Source organism: Microcebus murinus, chromosome 6 (genome assembly GCF_040939455.1).
Source record: "Microcebus murinus isolate Inina chromosome 6, M.murinus_Inina_mat1.0, whole genome shotgun sequence".
NCBI lineage: Eukaryota > Metazoa > Chordata > Mammalia > Primates > Cheirogaleidae > Microcebus > Microcebus murinus.
Genome location: NC_134109.1, coordinates 92,932,307 through 92,956,289, shown reverse-complemented (window position 1 = coordinate 92,956,289; position 23,983 = coordinate 92,932,307). Strand labels below are relative to the sequence as shown.

At 35.0% G+C, this 23,983-nt stretch overlaps 1 protein-coding gene across 1 annotated transcript in view; it reads left to right on the top strand.

Annotated features, from left to right (window-relative positions):
• The window catches only part of RFX7 (regulatory factor X7), a 143,330-nt gene that overhangs the window by 81,230 nt on the left and 38,117 nt on the right, over nt 1-23,983 (top strand). Inside the window, exons 4-5 of the mRNA XM_012783066.3 lie at nt 17,637-17,719; nt 19,142-19,264. Of these exons, the coding sequence (XP_012638520.1) occupies nt 17,637-17,719; nt 19,142-19,264 (206 nt within the window). The remainder of the gene's footprint in view (nt 1-17,636; nt 17,720-19,141; nt 19,265-23,983) is intronic.

The window sequence follows — 23,983 nt, the reverse complement described above, 5'->3', positions numbered from 1 at the left end:
TCTAAACATTAGTCAAGGATTACATTTTGTGTTCATCACAGAATTTGCTGTTTAAGAATGAATACTCACCATATGGAATTGCTGAGGGCAGAATATTGAATTTCTCAAACATAGGGAGTAGAAGATGGAGAAGGTTGGAAATTACCTGGCTCAAGCCATCCAAGAAGTTAGAAAGTGCATGTTGTAGAGCAGATGCCTGTATGAACACTCCATGCTTCCTTCCCCTCCAGGCCTTTGTAGATGCTGTTTCCTCTGCCTACTGTGCCCTTCTCAGGTTTCTGCACTTGGATAAGTCCTACTGCTTTTGGACTCAACTTAGAAGTTACCTTTTTCAGAAACTTTTGTTTATGTACTAGAAATGCATTCAGCTGCAGATAATGGAAAATCCCAATTATTGGTGGCTTAAAGAAGCAACAGTTTATGTCACCAAATAAGAAGTCCAAAGTTAGGCATTCAAGAGTGGTACAGTAACTCAGCAATGCCACCAGAGTCCTAACTTCTTTTTTATTTTCTCTGTCATCTTTTGTTCTGTTGTGGCATTAATGAACTGCTGTACCACCATATCTTTAGTCCAAATGCTAAGGTAGGAAGGAAGGGGGAGGAAGGGCAAAAGGGCTTTCTTCTAGGGAAGCTGTCTTTTTATTCAGAACACCTATTTACATTTAGGAAACCAACTTCAGGAACTTCAATCTCCAGAATAATGTCACTTGGCTACCCCTAGCTGCAAAGGAAACTAGTACAGAGAGTATTTTGTTTTCTAGCCTCTGTACCACAGGAAGACAAAGAAGAAGGTGGTTGGAGGTATCACGAGTCCAACCTATTAGCCATACCATCTTATATTAAGGGTCCCTGCTTTTATATAGCTACATATACCCCTTTCAAAGCTATAACTGTATAGTATGCTAATCACCAACTTAATTTATTTTCTTCTCCAAAAACAAGCTTTTGGAAGTAAGGGCAGGGTCTCATGTCTTTGTGTTCCCAATGCTTGCACAGAGTCTACATGGAAGACACTCAGTAAATATTTGCTGGATGATTATTCACAAACAATACTTATTAAAAAGTATGTATAATATGAACATACTATCCCCTAGGTAAAGAGTTTCTTTGTATTTGTTGTTGTTGTTGTTGATATTTATTTAGTACTTACTATGTGCCAGACTTTACATGTTTTATCATTCAGTCCTCATAACTTGCCTATGATGTTAATATGCATGATCCTCATTTTACAGATGAAGAAACAGACTCAGACAAGTTATGTAGCTTTCCTAAGGTCTTAAAAGTTATGGGTAGAATTAGGCTTTTAATACAGATAGTTTGACTCCAGAGCCTAGACCAAGGGTCCTCAAACTTCTTAAACAGGGGGCCAGTTCACTGTCCCTCAGACCGTTGGAGGGCCGTTGGAGAGTGCGGCGCACATTCCGCACATACGCACTGTGGGCCCCGGACGAGTCGGCTGCTAAGCAGGACAGGCAGCGGTGGCAAAAACACCAGGTGGGCCAAATAAATGTCCTCAGTGGGCTGCATATGGCCCATGGGCCATAGTTTGAGGACACCTGGCCTAGACTTGTAAAAACTATAATATACTGTATCATTCTTTACCAATTTTCTTAAGTATAAGCTTATATGTGAACTTTTTGAAATCATACTTTTTATAATCAAGAAATGTTCCTGAAAGTAATATTCCAAATGGAAAATAAATCTGAAATGAAAAATTGAAAACTTGCCTCATTATCTTACTGAATTTTTTAATTCAGTAAGATAATCAATAATTCTAAAAGCAGGTTGCTTTATGTCATTTTAAAAAACTCATGCTCACTAAAACAACTAAAATGATGTTAGTTATTTAAATCAATTACAATTGTGAAGACAATAAAATATACTGGAAGAAATATAAAATTGTATCTATGCTACTTTTAAAGCTATGAAAAAATTTTCCTGCTTATTAGTAAAGACAAATGAAAATATTTGTACTAGCATAATTGCAAATACATTTTTTGCTGATGCGTTAATGCTTGTGCAGTTAAAACATAGTTGATTTTTACTTTAATAATAACCAGCATATCTTAAATTTCTTATCTGAGTTGTAACACTTCTAGATTTATGCCATTATACACTTTTAAGGTTAAGCCAATTATATTTCTCATAATCAATTTAGTAGTCAAGGTAAAATATTAACCTTGATATATCCAACACCATAGCATTAGCTAGACCCAGCAAAGTTTGAGAGTTTTTCAGTCCATATCATTTAATCCCCTTATCTTAGTTCAGTTTTGGTTTTTTTTGAGACAGAGTCTTACTCTGTTGCCCAGGCTAGAGTGCCGTGGTGTCAGCCTAGCTCACAGCAACCTCATACTCCTGGGCTCAGGCAATCCTTCTGCCTCAGCCTCCCGAGTAGCTGGGACTACAAGCATGTGCCACCATGTGTGGCTAATTTTATATATATATATATTTTTTTTTTTTTTTTAGTTGGCCAATTAATTTATTTGTATTTTTAGTACAGATGGGGGTCTCGCTGTTGCTCAGGCTGGTTTCGAACTCCTGACCTTGAGCAATCTGCCCACCTCCGCCTCCCAGAGTGCTAGGATTACAGGCGTGAGCCACCGTACCTGGCCTCTTAGTTCAGTTAAATTAGACTACCTGGCAGCTATAGATGAACCTAAAATTTAAGAGAAATAATCCTTACTATTTGGATTGTACAAATATTTGAATTTGTACAAAAGGCCTAGTCTGGTGAGACTCAGCCAAAGATGGGAAATAATAGTCCAGTGTTTGCCAAAATATGATTGTTGGAATAGTAATTTGACAGGATGTTACTGTTATGCAAAAAAGGGTTCCATAGCTGAGTGTGGTGGCATGTGCTTGTAGTACCAGCTACTCAGGAAACTGAGGCAGGAGGATAGCTTGAGCCCAGGAATGCAAGGCGGTAGTGTGGTATGATCATGCCTATGAATAGCCACTATACTCCAGCCTGGGAAACATAGTAAGACTCCCATCTCTTTTAAAAAAAAAAAAAGTGGCATAGTTAAATATGTTTATGAACTGTGGATTAAAAGGTGTCTGAAAAGCTATATCAGCTGCTACATATAAATCTTAAGTATTCATTGTGTTCCAGACTTTTTGCCCTCTGAATTCTTGTCCTCCCTGCCTTTTCTTCATAAAACTTCTCATGAAATCGTTGTTCTGGAACACACTATTTGGGAAATAGTTGGTAAAGTCTATAGGGCAAGTTTGTAGACTAGAAAGAGAAATTATTTTCCACATATTATTATTCAGAACTACCAGGATATTGAGAACTGTCTGTTTATATTACTGTCTTCTAGGTGTGTGTACCATGAGGAAGCAGTCTCCCCACTAGTTCTAATGTTCAGGTCCCCTAAATTGATTACTGCTTTGGAGTTATTAGAACAAATAAAAGTTAAAATAGCAATGTAGTTTTTTCTCTTTAGCAAGGGCTAATGTAAATATTAAATAATATTTGGATTACCAGGAAATCAGCTGGCAGGAAAAAAATATTTTTATCTCATGGATTAGTGATTTAGCAACAATCCTAATAAGATTATAGAGATCAGGCCGGGCGCGGTGGCTCACGCCTGTAATCCTAGCTCTCTGGGAGGCCGAGGCGGGTGGATTGCTCGAGGTAAGGAGTTCGAAACCAGCCTGAGCAAGAGCGAGACCCCGTCTCTACTATAAATAGAAAGAAATTAATTGGCCAACTAATATACATACAAAAAATTAGCCGGGCATGGTGGTGAATGCCTGTAGTCCCAGCTACTCGGGAGGCTGAGGCAGGAGGATTGCTTGAGCCAGGAGTTTGAGGTTGCTGTGAGCTAGGCTGACGCCACGGCACTCACTCTAGCCTGGGCAACAAAGTGAGACTCTGTCTCAAAAAAAAAAAAAAAAAAAAAGATTATAGAGATCAGTGTAGATAGCCTTTGTTTACTTTTTTCCCACCAACTGGAGAGATAGAAGAAAGAATAAAGAGAAAATAAGGGAGGCTGAGTATCTTAAGTTCATTTAAATCTATATTTACACCTCCCAGGAAGAGTATACTATCTTATGTCTCCGGCTCTCTAACTGACCAGTGTTCTAAGAGAGGACTCTCATGTATTGCCAGCTACTTCTAGGTTTAAAAATATATAGTATTAGCTTTTTGTGTGTGTGACTTAACCATAGCCTAATAAAGCATCTGCACCTTGAAGGCCAAGTAAACTCATCTGGTCCAAGATTGAACATGTCTACTGAATTTCTTATCAGAGATAAGTCTACAGGCTTTCTGACTTAAATTAGCTCTACTGAGGTAGGGCTAGTCATGAGAGTTGACCAAAGGAGGACTTTCTAGGACTGTCATTAGGAAAGAGAAATTGAAAAATGATATAAGATTGCCAGACTGCCTGTTCCTTCTAGAGGGCTAAAGGAAGTGTTAACTTCTTGAAACTAGGTGACAGATGCCATCCTTCAGATAATTGAATAGTGAGGCAGGTTCCCTCTAGGGGAAAACTCTTGGTGGAGTCTTCTTGCAAGGGAACACAGTAGAAAATTTGTGGGCAGTATGTCTTAGGTTCTGAATATTGATTAAGTAACATTTTAGAGGCTCTGATTTCTACCTCTCAACCTCACTGGCATAGTGTTTGTCCTCCCTAGGAAAATGAACGAAATCAACAGCTTAAGCTATGTTATCTAAAAACTTTCCTACTTTAGTTGGCATCAAAACCTATTATCAGACAAACCTTAAGAACCAACTTTGGGCACACATGAATTGTCCATTACAAAATCTTAAAAGGGAATCACAACAAAGGCACTAACTATCCCACATGAAAAATCTAGTTTATCATAGTATAAGTTAGTTAGAAACAGGCAAGGGAAGGCAGTGCAAGCAGGATGTCTATAGGAAGTTTCTTCATTTATCATGATTATCTGTGTGGAAGTTCAATAGTACTTGGGTTCACACCAGGGTTATATCTGGGACACTGCAGTAGAGAATATTTCCCTGGGTATAATCTTCCTGTTATCATTTCATCTTGGCTTATGGCATCTTGCTTGTATGGCTTGCTCCATATCTAAGTATTGTATGTTCCAGAGATCCCAGATTTCAAAACATATGGTTGCTCAGATATGGACTGGATGGAAATGATACACAGGCCTGGTCCATCAAATTAAGCATCCTGGTGCATATAGTCCTGGAAGGAATCAGCCCCTAACCCTGTAAATAGACCAGAGGGGCTCAGCTGGAGACCCACAGGCTGGATCTATGTCACAAATGTGTTTTGTTTAGCCCACATTGGTCAAAAATTTTTCAGTTAGTTGCCATATGTCAAAATTGGGAAAGTTCACAGAAAAAAATTAGGTGTCTGGTTTCTCTTGAAAACTTAGGACACTGAGCCCTTATTTCCACATGACAGTTGATAGACCTAACAAAGTGATTATCCTTTGAAACATGACATACCTTCTTCAGTCTTCTCAGTCCCCACCAAGCTTTGGCCTCTTCAGATTCTTCTTACCTGTAGTTTATTTTACTCATCTGCATTACCTGCCTGGCATTTGGGTTTGTGACCTCTGGGTTTCTTAATGTTGGAATTTCTCCAGGCTCGATTATAGTTCAGGCAAATTGAAAGGGATTTTTTGTTTGTTTGTTTTTTAGCTTGTTTTCAGATGGCCATGGATTCTGTAGGTCACCCAGCAGAATTAGGAAGAAAATAGAGTGAGGAACAAATTTTGAGTTTCGCTGAAGTTTGCTTGTCAGCCTTGCTTTACCTTTGTTTGGGCTGTCCCCTAGTAACTGATGTCTTTCAGATTGACTCAGATCACATTTCCTATCTTAGAGCAGAACATTCTGAACAGAAAATAGGGTCATTTTCATTTTATACCTAATTCAGTAGGTTTATAAATAGAAGGGCAGATCTCACAATAAAAATTTACTCTCCTCATTTGATTTATATTTTCTAGAACTGAGAATGAAAAACAATTTGCTCTTACATTATTTATAGTAGGTAGCCCTCAAAAGAAAATCACATGCCCTTATCACCCCCTTCATGGTTTTCATAACAAGTTAGGAAACGGAAAATATCTTAAAATTAAGAATGCTAAGCAACAAGCATGGAAAATAGAGTCCTCGTACTTTTACTTTTTTCTCTGTCTACCTATTCAATCCTATGGGACAACTGCTGGGGCCTAAAAAAATACAGTATCAGGTCTGTTGGTAGTTTCTGTAAATTAAAAAAGGCTGTAGAGTAAGGTTTCTACTTTCTCCCTTTTGGTCCTGTCAGTGATGCTAGTGAAGAAAGTCTTTTCATAACTGTGGTTCTGAATCAGTGTCACTGGAAGGGAACAAATTTAGATTTTTTTTTTCTTTTTGTAGTTTACAAAATCAAGGGCAAGCAATTCTAAGCATAATTGTTCTATCAGTGTATTTATTCTCCCTCCATACATGGTAACTCAACTGAAGAAACAGTTAAACTGGATAATTTAGATTTCTGGATTTGAAGCTGACTATTCTGAATACGAAGGTAAAGTAAAAGTTTTTTTAAAAAAATCCTTTTACTGATACCAGTATGAAAAGTAAAGTTTAATAGACTGATTATGGACATGATACCCTAATTTGTCATCTTTCATCAGAACTTAGTCATTGTTACCCTAGCCATACTTTGAAAAGTGTTTATAAGCCTCAGTGAATTTCTGCTGATTCTGGAAATAATGGTCCTTGGATATAATTTCACCATTGAAGATTTGCATGAAACCTCCTCAGTTAAGTTCTTATTGTTATGGTCTTTATATGCATCACCCCAGTTGGTGACCTTGTTTAAAAAAAAAACAAAAAACACCTGAATGTCACTTGAGAGGGAAGACTATTATAACAGTAAATACATCACTACAGATTTCGAACAAAAGAAATCACTTTTTATTAACATTTGAGAAATTGTGGCTTAAACCTGATGCTTGACTTTTTCAAGATGGTCCCTAAAAACAGGAGCAGATCTCTCTCCATTTAAACTACTTTTAAACTGTTTTCTATGCCAATAAATAATGAGAACATATTTTCTGACCATCTGCTTGAAGGTCTTTAAGTTCTCTTAATAAGATCTTCACAATTCTACCTGGTTCTCTGCAATCCATCTAGTATGTATTGACAGTTCAGAAACAGATGTCCTAAGCAGACAAGCAGGAATACCAAAAAAATTAACTTATTTTGAAATGTATAATATTGCTTCAAGTCTTCCTTCCTTCTTTCCTTTCTTCCTTTCCTTTCCTTTTTTCCATTTTTTCTTTCCTTTTCTTTTTTGTTTTTCTTTCTTTTTTCTTGTTGTTTCAGAAGAGAGGTGTTGGTCTGTCACCCAGGCTAGAGTGCAGTGGCACAATCATAGCTCACTGTAACCTTGAACTCCTGGTCTCAAGCCATCCTCCCACCTCAGCCACATGAGTAGCTAGGATAACAGGCATACACCACCACACCTGGCTAATTTTTAAATTTTTTGTAGAGACAGGCTATCGCTGAGTTGCCAGGCTGGTCTCGAAATCCTGGCCTCAAGCAATTCTCCTGCCTCAGCTTCACAGAGTGCTAGGATTATAGGCATGAGCCACCACACTTGGCCTGCTTCAGTTATTTCATTATAATAGAAGATAAATGGAAAATTACACATTTTGTCCCAAGCCCAACCTGGGAAAAGCTATTATTTCTGAACTCTTCTGCTTAGATTAATTCCTTTCTCTCTAGTAGCACGACTGTTGTCAGAAACATTTTCTAGTTTCAATTGCATGTTAATGGCTCAGGAAGGAATAGTATTAATATCTTCCTTTTTCTACATTGACCCTGAGGAAACTCAGTGCTACTGGAAATTGTCTTCAATAACTTGACTAAGTCTAATGCTGAGAGGAGCCTTACTCTCATGGTATACCTCTCAAGTTGGTAGAAGTCACCAGGCTAAATAAATACTGCCTGAATTTCTTAAGATAAAGATACTTTACTCACTGCCATGTTCTTTGCAGCATTATTCATGATAGCTAAGATATAAAAGCAACCTAGGTGTCCATCGTCAGATAAAGAAAATGTGTACATACACAATGAAATACTATTCAGTATTAAAAGGGGAAATCTTATCATTTGCAACAACATGGATGAACCTGGAGGATACTATGCTAAGTTAAATAAACCAGACATAGACAAATTCCACATAATCTCACCAATATGTGAAATCTAGAAAGGCTGAACTCATAGAGGTAGAGAGTAGAATGATGGTTATCAGAGACTGGGGGAGGGAAGTGGATGGGAAAAGGGGAGATGATCAAAGGGTACAAAGTTTTCAGTTAGGAGGAGTAAGCTTTAGTGATTTATTGCACAGCATGGTGACTATAATAAATAATACACTGTATATTTCAAAATTGCTAAAAGAAGAGCTTTTAGATGTTTTTACCACAAAAAAATAAGTATGTGAGGTGATGGATTTATTAATTAGCCTACTTTAATCATTCCACATTGTAAACATATATCAAAAGATCACATTGTACCCCATAAATATATACCATTATTATTTGTCAATTAAGAATAAAGTTTAAAAAATTTTTTAAATGCCTTTTTCAAATAATAAGAGTCTTGTTGATAGAATTTGAATTATAAACTATTCTGCCAAATATCTGATTTTAAGAAATTATATATTTTAAAATAATAACATTTATATAATAATACCTATCAAAAATACTTCATAAAATTTTTATCACAGAAATTTATGAGCATATTATCACTGTTACAAATTTGAAAATTGATACTCAGCTTAAAGAGTTTGCCTAATATGACAAAGCTAATAGTGGCAAATCTGGAAATCAGACCCAGACCTCGTAATTCTGTATCCTATACCTTACTAGTATATTGATTAGATTTGAAAGGTCAATCAAGTTCAAGTAGCAGCTGTTTTATTCATCTATTTTATATTTAGATATATATGTCTTTTATGTCCTTATTATATGTCTTATTTATTTCTTATATCTTTATTAACTATTAATTTGTCAGGATACTTACCTGTTATTCTCAGATTTGTAAAAGCTCCATCAAAGCTACTTTTATTACTATACTAATCAGTTACTGGGTGATACTTTTATATGGAAAGTCTCTACGACATAGGTTCCATAACACTCAGCAAATTGTACATTTTGTTATATGACCACCTTAAGGATAAGGTGACTTTGACTTTTTTCTAAATTAAATTCCAACTCAGAGAGAGATGTTTTTAAATACTGAAAGTAAAAATGTCTTTCTTTTTAACCTGTAATGAAGAATCCCATGATAGATGGATGTAGCATCAAAAATCAGTAGGGAAATGTGAAGTATTCCATAAGAAATACAGAGACAATTAGCTAACCTAGTGGAAAATGTTCAATTAGGTTCCTACTTTATATCTTCCAGAAAAATAAAGACCTAAGTGTAAAAAACAAAATTTTTAAACTTTAAAAAGAAAACCTAGGATGGTATCTTTATGATACTAGGGCAGGGAACAGTTTCAAAAACAGACGCAAAAGGCTCAGATTATGAGTAAAGAGATATATTTGACTGCCTGGAAATAAAAAACTTCTCTGTATCACAAGACTTCAAAAACAAAATGAATAGACAAGCTACAAGTAGGAGAAGATATTAGCACTTACAATCACTAGAGTAAGATTAGGATATGACTTCCTGATAAACCCCCATTTTTAGATAAGCAAAAGATATGAATGAGCAGTTCCTTGAACAGTTGGTTCTTCAGGTGTGATCCTCTGACTAGGAGTAGCTGCATCACCTGGGAACCTGTTAGAAGTCCAAATTCTCAGGCCTCCACTCCAAGCTTACTGAATCAGAAAATCTGGAGGTAGGACCCTATGATCTTTGTTTTAACAAGCTCTGTAGGGATTCTGGTCCATGCTAAAATTTGAGAGCCACTGTATTAAACTCAAATGATAAATAATATGAAAAGATACTCAGTCTCATCATCAATCAGAGAAATATGAAATAAAATAAGGAGATACTTTTTTATACCCATAAGATTAGCTAAAATTTTAAAGTTAAGTTTTTGTTTTGTTTTTGTTTTTAATTCAGGATATTATGGGATACAAATATTTTGGTTACATGAAATGCATTTGCCTCGCTCAAGCCAGGGCTAGAAGTATATCTTTCCCCCATATAGTGCGCCCCCCTCCATTAGCTGTGGGTAAACTTAAATTTTAACAAAGATGCAAAGAAATTGTGATATTGCTGTTGGGGATATAAATTGGCATAAGAGGTTTGGGGAACAATTTGCAAATACCCAATAAAGTTGAAGATGTACATTCATCATAACCAGATGTTTCTACTTTTAGGTACATAATGTTAGGAAAAATTCTTATACAAGGACACAGGAGTCACAAATGAAGGATTTTCATTGTAGTAGTATTGAAATAATGAAACTTTATATGGACTAATAGTCTATTAGTAAGAAATGAACAAACTGTGGATTTGTTTCATATAATACTATTATATATGCTGTTAAAAAGAGCTAAAGCGCTGGGAGGCCGATGTGGGAGGATTGCTTGAACTAAGGTGTTCAAGACCAGCCTGAGAGAGAGAGAGACCCTATCCCTACTAAAAATAGAGAAAAATAGCCAGGCATGGTGGTGGGCACCTATAGTCACAGCTACTTGGGAGGCTGAGGTAGGAGGATCACTTGGGCCCAGGAGTTTGAGGTTACAGTGAGCTGTGATGATGATACTGCACTTTATCCACAGCAACAAAGCGAGATCTGAAGCAAAGATGCCAAAAAGTTAACATCTTTTAAAAATGGATAATGATACATGTGTGCCTACTTTCTCTACTTTGTTTAAAATACTTTGTAATTTTAAATTTAAAAAAACTAAATAGGGTGTTATCAAATAAAATATTAAAAGGGTTTCTATCTGGCTCTGTCTTATCTTTCAGGATTCTGCCTCAAATGTGGATTGAATTTGGACAAACTAGGATCTTCAGTCTAGTTGAGGGGTATAACTAAACACTAGAAAATTTTTTTATTTTTTTTTTTGAGACAGAGTCTCACTTTGTTGCCCAGGCTAGAGTGAGTGCCGTGGCGTCAGCCTAGCTCACAGCAACCTCAAACTCCTGGGCTCAAGTGATCCTCCTGCCTCAGCCTCCGAAGTAGCTGGGACTACAGGCATGCACCACCATGCCCGGCTAATTTTTCTATGTATATTAGTTGGCCAATTAATTTCTTTTTTATTTATAGTAGATACGAGGTCTCGCTCTTGCTCAGGCTGGTTTCGAACTCCTGACCTTGAGCAATCCACCACTTCAGCCTCCCAGAGTGCTAGGATTACAGGTGTGAGCCACCGCACCCGGCCTAGAAAATATTTTTTTAAAACAATCAGGAAATGCAATTAATTGAGTATAAGTTGAACATTTTCCTGAGTAAATGCTATGGCCAAAAGTTGAGGAATAAACAGGTATATTTTGTAGCATCATATGTACAAAACTTATTAGAATCGAATTTTTAACCAGTTTTATTTTTAAGTGAAAGTTAAGTGGAAGAGAGCATGATGTCTGTATGTTCTAAATTTGTGCTTTTCAATCTTTTATTCTTAAGACCATGCCCCATTTTGATAAATGTAAAATACTCTTGGCTAATATTTGAAATTTCTAAATAAGTTAAATACTATTCTAAAAATCAGTGAATGGAAGCTTTTATGATTACAGGGAGGAGCCCTTTTCCTATCCTCACATTTTTATCTGCATATATAGAAAGGTTTCATGAATTTTCTCAAAAAGTGATAAAGAGTTTAACTTTCTATATTAATCAGGATGGGCTAGGATGTGCTACAGTAACTAAGCAAGCCTGAAATATCAGTGACTTCACCACAAAAATTTGTTTTCATTCACATAATATACAGCAGAAATCACTGGAGGCCGCTATTCCACCTAGTGCCCCAGGAACCCACATGACAGAAACACTGACATGTTGTAGTTTCACCACTGAAGCACATGGCTTCCAAGGTGCCCCAGAGTGGGAAATGGGGTGGGCTGACACATTGATTCCTAACCAAGTCAGCTGAGAAGTGAATTATATCATTCTTGGTCAGGTTCATGGACTAATCACATGACCAACAGCTAACTGAAAAGAAGGCTGAGAAATGTAGGTGAGTAGATGGAATGTTTGTTGAGCGCTGTCCCTGTCACATGTTTTCTTTACCACTTGCACCTTATAGAAGTAATTAGATAGCTTCATGCTACTGTTTTCCTTGTGTCATTTTTTTTTTATCAGCGAAAGCTTCAGGAGGGAAGGGTGGCAGGATTCAAACACCAAACTCCACCTTGAACTTCTAAAAGTAACTTGATCTTACATTACACCTTTATTTTTCCCTCAGTCACATACCAAAGTGAGTGTTGAATCTGATTGTTTGCTATAAGCTTTTCCATTCAGTATGAAAGATCAAAGCACCATCTTGGTAATTTGTAACATTAAGTCTGTAGCATTCCTTTGTTTTCATAGCCAAAAGTTCAGAAAAACCATAAATGTGTATGCTTATGAAAAATGGGATGACGACATACAAGGTCTGCTCACTTACTTGGGAATAAACAGGGAAACTTTACTAAAAATTCTCCAGAGGGCTTTCCTGGAATGTGTTTGACATCTAAATCAAACTTTAATTCAGAGATTCCTTTTGAATATCTTCTTGCAAAGATTGAAATGCGTGAGAAAGAGCTCTTCATAATCTTTCAGGCAAGATCTTCAGCCATAATAGTATGAAATTATCAGCTACCTCATTCAATGGACTAGAATAATATTTGAGGTTACCCCTAAACGTGAAGTTTTCATTAACTTTGCTTTGAGAACTTCTTTGACTCAAGAAAAAAAAGAAAAGAAGAAAATTTAAGCCTAGGGATATAGGGTTATTAGTTTCTGTCATTTGAAGTTTCAAGTGAAATCTTCAGATATATCAAGGTCTGTTAAAATTAGTTTTTTATTGTAGCAAAATACATGTAACATAAAATTTACGATTAGTGATATTTAGTACATTCGTGCCACATTGTACAACTACCACCTCACTCTAGCTCCATATATTTTCATCACCCCAAAAGGAAACTTTATACCCATTAAGCAGTCAGTCCTAATACTCTCCTTCCCTCTGCTTCTGGCAACCACTAATTTGCTTTCTGTCTCCAGGAATTTGCCCATTCTGGGTATTTCATATAAATGGAATCCTATGACATATGGCCTTTTGTGCCTGGCTTCTTTCACTTAGCATAATATTTTCAAGGTTCATCCATGTTGCAGTATGTATCAGTACTCCATTCCTTTTATGGCTGAACAAAAATTTCTAATTTCAGGTTTATGCAGTTGGTCTTTTTTACTCTCAAAATGGAGCACCATCATCTTTCATTTCATAAATCCAGCCAAACGTATTTCTTTTTGACAACCAATGAATTTCAACATAGAACAGAAAACTTTTATTGTTAACACAAAATATATCAAAAAATCTGATTTTTAACATACTTGTCACATGATATTCTTGCCTTGATAATGAAGCAAGGTTAGAATCTTCTTCTGACCAGTAAGCATTGTTTTATTAATAGAAGCCAGTGATTAGCATTGAAAAACACAGTATAACCTCATGATGAACTAAGCCTTGTTGAACTGAACTATTTAATACCATCACTACACACTTGGGTCATTTTGTTCCCATTTGCCTCACAGAATTTTGATATTACCAATTTTAGTGCTACTCTCCAAAGTTTTTCTTCTGGGTGGTGAACTCCACATAGCAAATGAAATAGTAGTTGAACAGTTACCTTTATATGTTTTCATTGTTTTAAGTGGCCAAACAAAAAAATAGGTCACTGAATTTGATTCTTTTTCAAAACTAATTTTTTTACATCCTCCTTTAAATTATCTCTTTGGTGCTTTATCCTAATTTAGAATATCTTCTGAAATTTTTTCTCTGTTCTGGAATTTCTTCTCTATTCTTTACTATATATAAAATTTGAAAACTATATAGACTCCAATATTTTACCAACAGTAGGAGATTTTTTTATTCTTAGTGATCAAAAATGATGTTTTTTATTACATTCTCAGGTTTTACCCATAATAATATGTATGTTTTACTATTATAACATAATCTTCTCTGAGTTTAGTATGATAGCATTATTAGGATCAAGTGAGTGATGTTAATAGTATTTGACAAAGAATATATATCAGGAACCATATTTGAAAGAGATATTTTTTCTTTTTTTTTATTTCAGAATATTATGGGGGTACAAATGTCTAGCTTACTTATATTGCCTTTGCCCCACCCGAGTCAGAGCTTCAAGCGTGTCCATCCCCCGGATGGTGTGCACTGTACCCATTAGGTGTGAATATCCCTATCCCCTCTTTCCCCCTCCCACCTGCCTGACGCCCGATGAATGTTACTACTGTATGTGCACATAAGTGGTGATCAGTTAACACTAATTTGACATTGAGTACATATGGTGCTTCTTTTTCTATCCTTGTGATATTTCACTTAGTAGAATGGGCTTCAACTCCATCCAGGATAATACAAGGGTGCTATATCACCCTTGTTTTTTGTGGCTGAGTAGAACTCCATGGTATACATATACCACATTTTATTAATCCATTCATGTATCGGTGGGCACTTGTGTTGTTTCCACATCTTTGCAATTGTGAGTTGTGCTGCTATAAACATTCAAGTGCAAATGCTTTTTTTATAGCATGTCTTTTGTTCCTTTGGGTAGATGCCTAAAGGTGGTTCTACTTATAGCTCTTTGAGATATCTCCATGTTACTTTCCAAAGAGGTTGTACTACTTTGTAATTCCACCAGCAGTATGTGAGTGTCCTATCTCTCCACATCCACGTCAACATTTATTGTTTGGGGCCTTTTTGAGAAAGGCCATTCTCACTGGAGTTAAATGACATATCATTGTAGTTTTGATTTGCATTTCCCTGATGTTGAGCATTATTTGATATGTTTGTTGGCCATTAGTCTATATTCTTTTGAAAAGTTTCTGTTCATGTCCTTTGCCCATTTTTTGATAGGGTTGTTTGAATTTTTCTTGCAGATTTTCCTGAGTTCTATATAGATTCTAGTTATCAGCACTTTATCGGATATGTGGCATGAGAATATTTTCTCCCATTCTGTAGGTTGTCTGTTTGCTCTCGTGATAGTTTCTTTGGGTGTGCAGAAGCTTTTTAATTTGATAAAGTCCTGTTTATTTATTTTTGTCATTGCTATGCTTGCCTTGGGGATATTCTTCATAAATTCTTTGCCTTGGCTGATATCTATATGAGTTTTTCCAACATTTTCTTCTAGAATTCTTAGGGTTTCATTCCTTAGATTTAAGTCTGTTATCCACAATGTGTTGATTTTTGTGAGAGGTGAAAGGTGTGGATCCTGTTTCTGTCTTCTACATGTGGCTACCCAATTTCCCAGTTCCGTTTATTGAATAAGGATTCTTTCACTTTGAGTAGTGTAGGCACTTTAACAATGTTGATTCTGCCGACCCACAAGCATGGTATGGTTTTCCACCTGTTTATGTCCTCTGCTGTTTTCTTACTCAGTGCTTCATAGTTCTCCCTGTAGAGGTCTTTTACCTCCTTAGTTCAATGTATTCCTAGTATTTTATTTTCTTTGTTGCTATTGTGAAGGGCATTGAGTCTTTGATTTGGTTGTCAGTTTGACTGTTGCTGGCATGTAGGAATGCTACTGATTTCTGTACATTGATTTTGTAACCTGAGACTTTGCTGAATTTGTCTATCAATTCTAGTAGTCTCATGGCAGAAGCTTTGGGGTTTTCTAGATATAAAATCATGTTGTCAGCAAAGAGCAATAGTTTGACCTCTTCTGCTCCCATTCGGATGCCTTTGATTTCCTTCTTTTGTCTGATTGCTCTGGCTAGGACTTCCAGCAGTGATGAATAGAAGCAGTGATGGAGATCAGCCTTGTCTGGTTCCAGTTCTAAGCGGCAGTGCTTTCAGTTTTTCTGCGTTCAGTATGATGTTGGCTGTGGGTTTGTCATATATGTCTTTTATCAGTTTTGGGAGACATATTTAAGTAGGGAGATGTTAGAGAAAGAGAAACCAGCTAGTTAGACATTTTAGTAATTTAAGTATCATTGAAAGATATTTAAAGGCAAACACTACGTTGTTGTGTTCATCTGTGTTGTGTTGTTCAGTCTGTATAATCTGTGATACACAGTATAGGCTCATAGTTATGTCATTTGTGGAACATGGCAGAAGACCAAATTAATAAGCAAATGAGTGAATGAATTCTTATTGTTGAAAGAACAATAGCTAAAGACATAGAATAATATGGTGGCAGTGAAAATAAAGAGACTGGAAGAAGATGGGGCAAAGAGGTAGAGGGCTAAATAAGGGATTAATGTAGGTACACCAAGAAGAACAGAATTAAGCAGACTCCAAAACTGAACATTGGAAACTAGAGCAAAGAAGGTAATGATATAAGTACCAGCTGAGATGGAAATGTCTCTTGTGTGTTTTTTTTGAGGAGAGAGCTACACAGGCTATAGCTAGTAAATTTATTAGGTATTAGAGCAAGAGCTAATTGTAAAATACCTATGGACGGTGTGATTAAAAAACTAGACTTGGCAACTATTTCTATGTAATTGATTAAGTCATGAGGATGAATTCTAAGATTAAACTTTTATGAATGAGTTCTAGTGAGAATAAGAATAGGCTCAGTTATATCATTTTAATTTTTTTTCAAAAATTGGATCTGAGTTTAAGCTGTGGTTTATTAAGTAAGAATAAATTCTACTACCAGGAATACCAGTAAATCTGTCCACATTTTCCATTGCAATGGAGTTTTGCTTGAATTAGGCTACCAAAAATTTGTTATATGGGTATTTTTACTATAGTAGGATTTATGGCACATTTGAAGCTGTTATATAGCAAACTCAGCTGAGAAAGAAGAATGCAGAATTATTTTAAAGAGTACATTTATAGATTCATAGACAAATGACATAGTTGCAGCACAGTAGCAAAAGAGAATCTTACAAGCAGGTTCTTAAAACAGCAGCCATTGTTGTAAGTCAAAGAATAATTACATCTGCATAGTCCAGAAAGGGTTATTGATTTTATTTCAGTATTGTTAACTTCACTTCTGTCAACAGGTAACAGTAGCATCAGTAACCTGTTCTAGGAATTTGAGAATTAGAAAAGGATCCTCGAAATCATGTCATTCATTTTATGGTTGTAAGAAAAATTTGCTAGAGCACTGAAGCCTCATAGCCAGTTAATGATTAGGCTAGGACTAACTAATAAGTGTTTCTCTTGACTCCTGGTCCAGTACTTATCCTATAATACTGTAAAACCCTTTTTCTTTAGATGTGATTAAAAATGAGAACCTTTTGTCTAAGCATTGATATAAGATTTTATTTATACCTATAATATAAGAACTAGTAGGGAAGTACCATTTTCTTTTATTACCTTTTTGTATGCAATACATTTACCAAACAGCCTAATTGTATTATTTTAGTAATAAAAAAGCCTACATTTTGTTTTATTTGGCAGATGATGCGTTTCATCTAGTTTAAATTTAGACAGTTGTTGTCTTTTAGGGAGATATTAGTAATTTTGTTGGGGGCAAATGAGTGTTTAAAAAAAGATCTTTCTTTTTAATCCTTTGTAACCAGCAAGAAGTTGAGAAGTTTACAGACCTAGAGAAACTCTACCTCTACCTTCAGCTGCCTTCTGGTCTCAGCAATGGAGAGAAAAGGTATATATATCTATTATTGTCTTTGCTATAATTACATTGATGATAGGACATCCCTAGGATGTATGTGGAGTATGTGTGTTGTTATTGTTTTACAATATTCCTAAAATCATCAGAATACAGAATAGTAAAACAATAGTGCATTGCTAATTTTGATGATTGGGTAAGTGCTTACCTGTAATTTTTGCTGATTCATTTGTGCAACTGGGTACATGCTATGAAATACAATTTAGGTTTTGTTTTATGGACAGACGGATATATTTATGCAGTGTGAGGGACTGTGAAAATTGAACAGAAGACCAAATAAACAGATAAATATTTATTCATTATTGTGAGGAATAAGATATGAGAGTTTTTTATAAGTACTATTAGGTAAACACATCATAAAATGTAAAATAGAAAATAAAGTGAAATTACCTGTATGGAACATAAATTCATAATAAATGTAAGGTATTTTAAGCACTTGGGGTATACTGTAGCTTCATCATTAAAAATATTTAAGTCTCATCTAGAAAATATGGAAAGAAGTTATTCTTTCAGTCATTCTGTTCTTTAAAATGTTTCCTTACCCTTTTAAGTATTTCTCAAAATTCATTTTATTCATATAAATTATCCATAACATTCTGTTCATTTAAGTGTATATAAAAAGAAAGGGAATGAAATTCTTTTACCTTTTCTCCCTCAGACCAAATTTTATAATTTTTAATCATTTTCTTTCCTAGAAGCTTACTCAGTCTTTTCTTTGGAATTAAATTATTCGTATAGATAGCTGAGATGGATGTCAGGATCAGTAGAGCAGCTTTCCTCATTCTATCCTTAGTATCCATTTCTCAGGATTAGTTTAAAAATGATACCGTCAAAAAATAAAAGCTTTGGATATTTAGTGGATATGTTAGCCTGAGACAGGTGGCCTGACTGCAGGAAGGACTATGGGGGAGATTTGTCCTTTCAAGATCTCTCTACTGTGAATTCCATTCTGGAGCATACAGTGTTTTAGTAAGATTTCAAGGTAATTACTTCTATTCTTTGAGAATGTTGAGCAAATAGAAATAAACAATTTTTATGTAATTTTTGTTTTAAAGTTTGATGGTTTGGTTAGTGTAGACAAATGAATAGGCAAGTAAGTGAACGAATAACCACTTCGAGGTAGTTTTGACCAAAACATGTTGTCCATCACCTATGCCACTGTAGAAATCATAGGAGGGATGGAATAGGGTAGTCACTTTCATCTAATGCTAGTGTAGAAAATAACTCACAACCACAGGTGGACAATTTGTATAGGGAATTCTGGGCGTGCTCTAAGTTTGGTTTGGTCATATATAGTGTACTCGCACACAGTTCTTTAGTGGAACATTTAGTCCTAGGTCACAAAATCAATGAACTGTTGTTCAGCTGAGCTAAAACATATTCTTATTTTATGATCAGTGATCAGAATGCCATGTCATCTAGTCGGGCACAGCAAATGCATGCCTTTTCTTGGATTCGGAATACCCTAGAGGAACATCCTGAGACTTCACTACCCAAGCAGGAAGTCTACGATGAATACAAGTAAGTATTATGTATGATACAGCATGCTGATGTATTGAAGAGGTAAAGTACTATACTTGACCACAGTGATATTTTTTCATCATTGGTGAATCTCAAGCTGGTGTATGGGAGTTAGAAATCTCTCAGTGAGAAATCTCTAAGATTCCTTCCAGCTCTAAGCTTCTCTGGTAACATATGCAATAAAGGACAGAATAAAAAGAGTTCTCTAGAGTTCATCAGGATGACAAGAGGGATGTCTGAGAATACCGGGACAATGGCATAGGATTGCTGAATAAAAGGATTCCTACAGCGGTTCTTAAGATGATGGAAAGTATGTCTCTGGGGATAGAGGGACAGTGGAAGGCAATAAATAAATCAGTGCATAAGGAAAAACTAAAACGTTAAAACATTGACCAACTTTGATTTTTTTAAGGTCCTTTTCATGAATCAAAAATTCTTCTAATTCTTCTTCATATCAACCAAAGAATATTGCTGAAATTTTAGACAGAGTCTCACTCTGTCACTTGGGTTAGAGTGCAGTGGCATTATTATACCTCACTGCAACTTTGAACTCCTGGGCTCAAGCAATCCTCCCACCCCAGCCTCCTGAATAGCTGGGAGTACAGGTGCACACCACCATGCCCAGCTAATTTTTTAATTTTTTGTAGGGACAGGGTCTTACTTTGTTGCCCAGGAGGGCCTCAAATGGTCCTCCCACCTCAACCTCCCAAAGTTGTAGGATTATAGGTGTGAGCCACTGAACCTAGCTTGAGGACAAGAAAGTTCAGTGATTTACACATATTAGACAATCAAATAAATTTGGTTATACATGTAATTTATTTAAATATAGAAAACAAAAGTATACAGACAAATGGGCCCTTCTGTATAGAGAAGGTTAATAGGTACTAAATCTAGTCTTTTTAACATTTTAAAAATTGATTTGGAAGAAGGAATTTTCTGGCAGAACAAATAAAACCAAATTTGGGGGGATATTGCAGTGTCAAACCAACAAGCATTAATGTGTAATACTTACACAATTTGAAGAAAAGTGTTACATAAGTGCTGTTGTTAACCAATGTAAGATAATGCAAAGGAACTAAACTTACTGAGATTATTGGTATCTAAAAAGAAAACTTTATACCCTCATTCTACATTCTTATTTTCTCACCTAAAAATCCATAATAGAGATGGAGGAAAGTCTAGAGCAAAATGTCTAAAATGATCAAGAGAACAAAGTTAAACTAAAGAACTTTAGATTTTTTCTGTTTCCTGTTTATAAAGGTTTAAACTATGAGAACATGTCATCGAAGTTGCTTGTTCTCTCAATTTACAACAATCTATTGAATACCTGCTATATACGAAACCCTGTGATAAGTTCTGGGTTTCAATAAGACAGATACAGTCCCTATCCTTATCAAGAACATGTATATTTATAGTAAGCATGAATTCTTCATTAAATTCAAGTTAATTAAAGTAGAGATCACCCTCTGAAACTTCAAAGAAAACTTGCATTTGGTAAAAGGTTATAAATACCAGGTAAACTTGTGATATGTTAAAGAAACCCAGGATTGAAAATCAAGAGAAGAGATTCTGTCATTATACTTGTGTTTTAACCACTGTTTGTCAGTTGGCTCATTTGTAAAATCAGGCAATTGAAGATGTATGAGGTTTCTTTTAGCTCTAAAATTCTAAAAATTGTCTCAAGTAGGAAATGTTGAGAAACTAATTAGCCAAAGATGTCTTGGCTAGTTTCCCAAAAGGCAAATTGGGCAAATAAATATATGACATATCCATGATGGACTAATGAGGGAGCACAGGTTATTCATATAGTTTGAAGTGATGACCTTCCTCTACACAACCCTTCATATCAGCATTAGAGACAGCACCTAAATTTGTGGAAGTGTAATCCTGGTCCATGATCGCAGTCCCAATATTCCTAAAAATTTCCTGACTTTGCCAAGGCATGGTCATATTTTTCTATAATATTTTTCTGGGAGTGATTTAGAGACTAGAGTTTTAAAAAGAATTGGAGAGAATTGTGCAAATAATAATATAGTAGTATACACAAAGTATTTAAGTCTGGGTATTTTAGTTCAAAAAAATATTTTACTAAGAATATACTTTATTTACTGTTTTATTCCCCACAGTGTTTTCACATGGTTAGCACTAATTTAAGATTGAGAGTAGTAAGAATGGAATCCGATCCCTGACATTGATAATAAAATTTGTGTTGTAATGGTCTTTGTAAGTCTTCTACTATGCTCTTGTCCCCTTTTTGTAAATGAAAACATTGACATTCAGAGAAGTTAAGTGACTTTCCCAGATCTAAGACTAGAACTCAGATGTGAGTGGTTCATACTAGCCGAGAAGGCAAACTTGGTAAATTTGAGTGATATCAAACTGAGTGGGTAGAAAACATTGTATAAGTAGTTAGAAATACTACTAATATTATTTGGTTAGGACTTCCACTTAGTATGGATAAATAATCTGCTCAATATATGAATTAGTTTATGTACAGTTAGTATATGTGCATACAAATAATGTGGGTATTGTAAGAGACACCACTTATTAGCATTACATGTACTAAAAAGAAAGTATGTTCTTGTTTCCACAAAGTTATAGCATGTGGGAGCTTCAGATTATTCACTTCTTTGGTTCTACATGGCCTAAAACCATAATTTGCCATGTGGGTTTAAATAATTTGAGAGATATGAAAAATGTAGAAAGAGTACGGGAAGGCAAAAAGTAGATTAAGGTACTAGGAAAATACCTAGTTAATTTTTTGTTGTCTAAGGAAAACAAAATGGACTATAGCTATATATCTTTTAAGAACAAGAGTTTTAAATCACAGGAGAGATTTCAGTTAGACACAAAATAATACTTCCTGTCAGCAAAGATTTTTAGGGACATTTTGTCCTTTCCTAAAGGCTCTTTAGACTACTCATTGTTCTATTTGGAGTGCCTAAATGAAATTTCCTTAATAAAAACTTAATATAGAATGATCAATCTTAAATGGATTCTGTTCTAAATGTTCACTGAAAAAAACGATGTTATTATTATGAAATATGCCTTCATTTTAAGCTATTCCTGTTGTGTATTGGGCCCTCTTAAAATTAATTGCAGTGATGTTTAGATACCTTTATTGGTTTTTCTTTTTATTTAAGACTGAGAAATCAGATTGATTTATCAGCTTTATTTTCTTATCTGATTTTTCCTTTATTAGATGGCTTAATTTTTGTCCCTCCTGAACTTATGTTTCCTTTTTTACTCTTTAAATGCAATGTTTACTGTGTTTTCATTCAATTTAAGATATGAACATTTATATCTATGAATTTGCCTCTGATTATAGTTTTGGCTATATCCTGTTAGATATGGATATGAGTTGTTATAATTGCCAGTATTGTCTAGGAGTATGGAATTATAGTTTTACTTTCTTCTTTAACCCAGATTAGTTAGAAGTCTTTTCTTTTAACTTTTCATGTGTTCAGAGGAGTTTATTTCACTTTTTTTTGTTTTATACTTTTTATTAATATCTAGTTTTATTATACTATAGTCAGAAAATTTGGCCTAATTTCTGATTTTTATATTGAGGCTCACTTTCAGTCTAACAAATTATAGATTTTTATAAATATTGCTGGACATTCTCTTTATATCACACTATTTCATTTTATTTCATTGATTCTACTGAATCTACTTTCTTATATTTTTCAAATCCTCCAAATTCTGCAAAATATTTTTTATTTTTGTTTAATCAGTTGATGAGTAGTATGTTAATCTCTCACAAAAATAATGTTTCTCACAGTTCCTTATAGTATTTTTAATGAGTTTTACTTTGCAGATTTTAGGGCTGTATGACACAAAAAAAGTTTCATAATTTTATATCCTTATTTTAGTTTTTACCTATTGTCAACAAAATAAAATGGTGCTGTGTTATATTTAATGTATTTTGCCTTGAATTCTCCTTTGATATCTGTTTGTGAGCTATTCAGGATATCTTTCTGATATATATATTTGTTCATTCTTTTATTTTTACCACTTGTGTCATTTTGTTTTAAGTGGTTTACATTGTTATGTTTCTAAAATTTTTATCTAAAATTATTCCTGGTCTTGAAGTCTGACCAACAGAAGAAGCTGGTGAATTGAACCAATCCAGAAACTCTGATGTATGCAAACACATAGCAGCAGAGGAGGTAGCATCCACAGCTATGTCTCCTGCAATTTCTCCTACTGCATGAAGGAGAAACACAAGCATTGATCTTAAATAGATTTCTTACCAAAAACCTGTAGCCTGTTTTAGCAGCCCTAAAGATGTATTTGCTTTCATTTTGGAGAGGAATACATAGTTATTAATATCTGCACATTGTTCTGTCATATGAATCATTATGTATTTAGGTCTCAGTTGATGGGACATCTAGGTTATTTTAGCCTTTTGATAAAACAAACAATGATGCTATGAGTGCACACACAAACGGCAGTATTGAGATAAATTCAAGTATGTGAAATGACTAAAGATTTGTGCATTTGTAATTGGATGTAAGTTGCTTAACATGTAGAAATGTGAACTTTTATGTGTTTTTCTTTCATTTTCTGCATTGTCTCTGCCTATCGCTCAGTTTTTACTATTGTCATTAGTTTATTTTTTAAGCTTCATGTTGGAGATATTCCTCATGTGTCTGATGATCATTTTGTTTTCTGTGTATGTTAAATGTAGCTAGCAAAAAAAAAAAAAAAACCACCTTT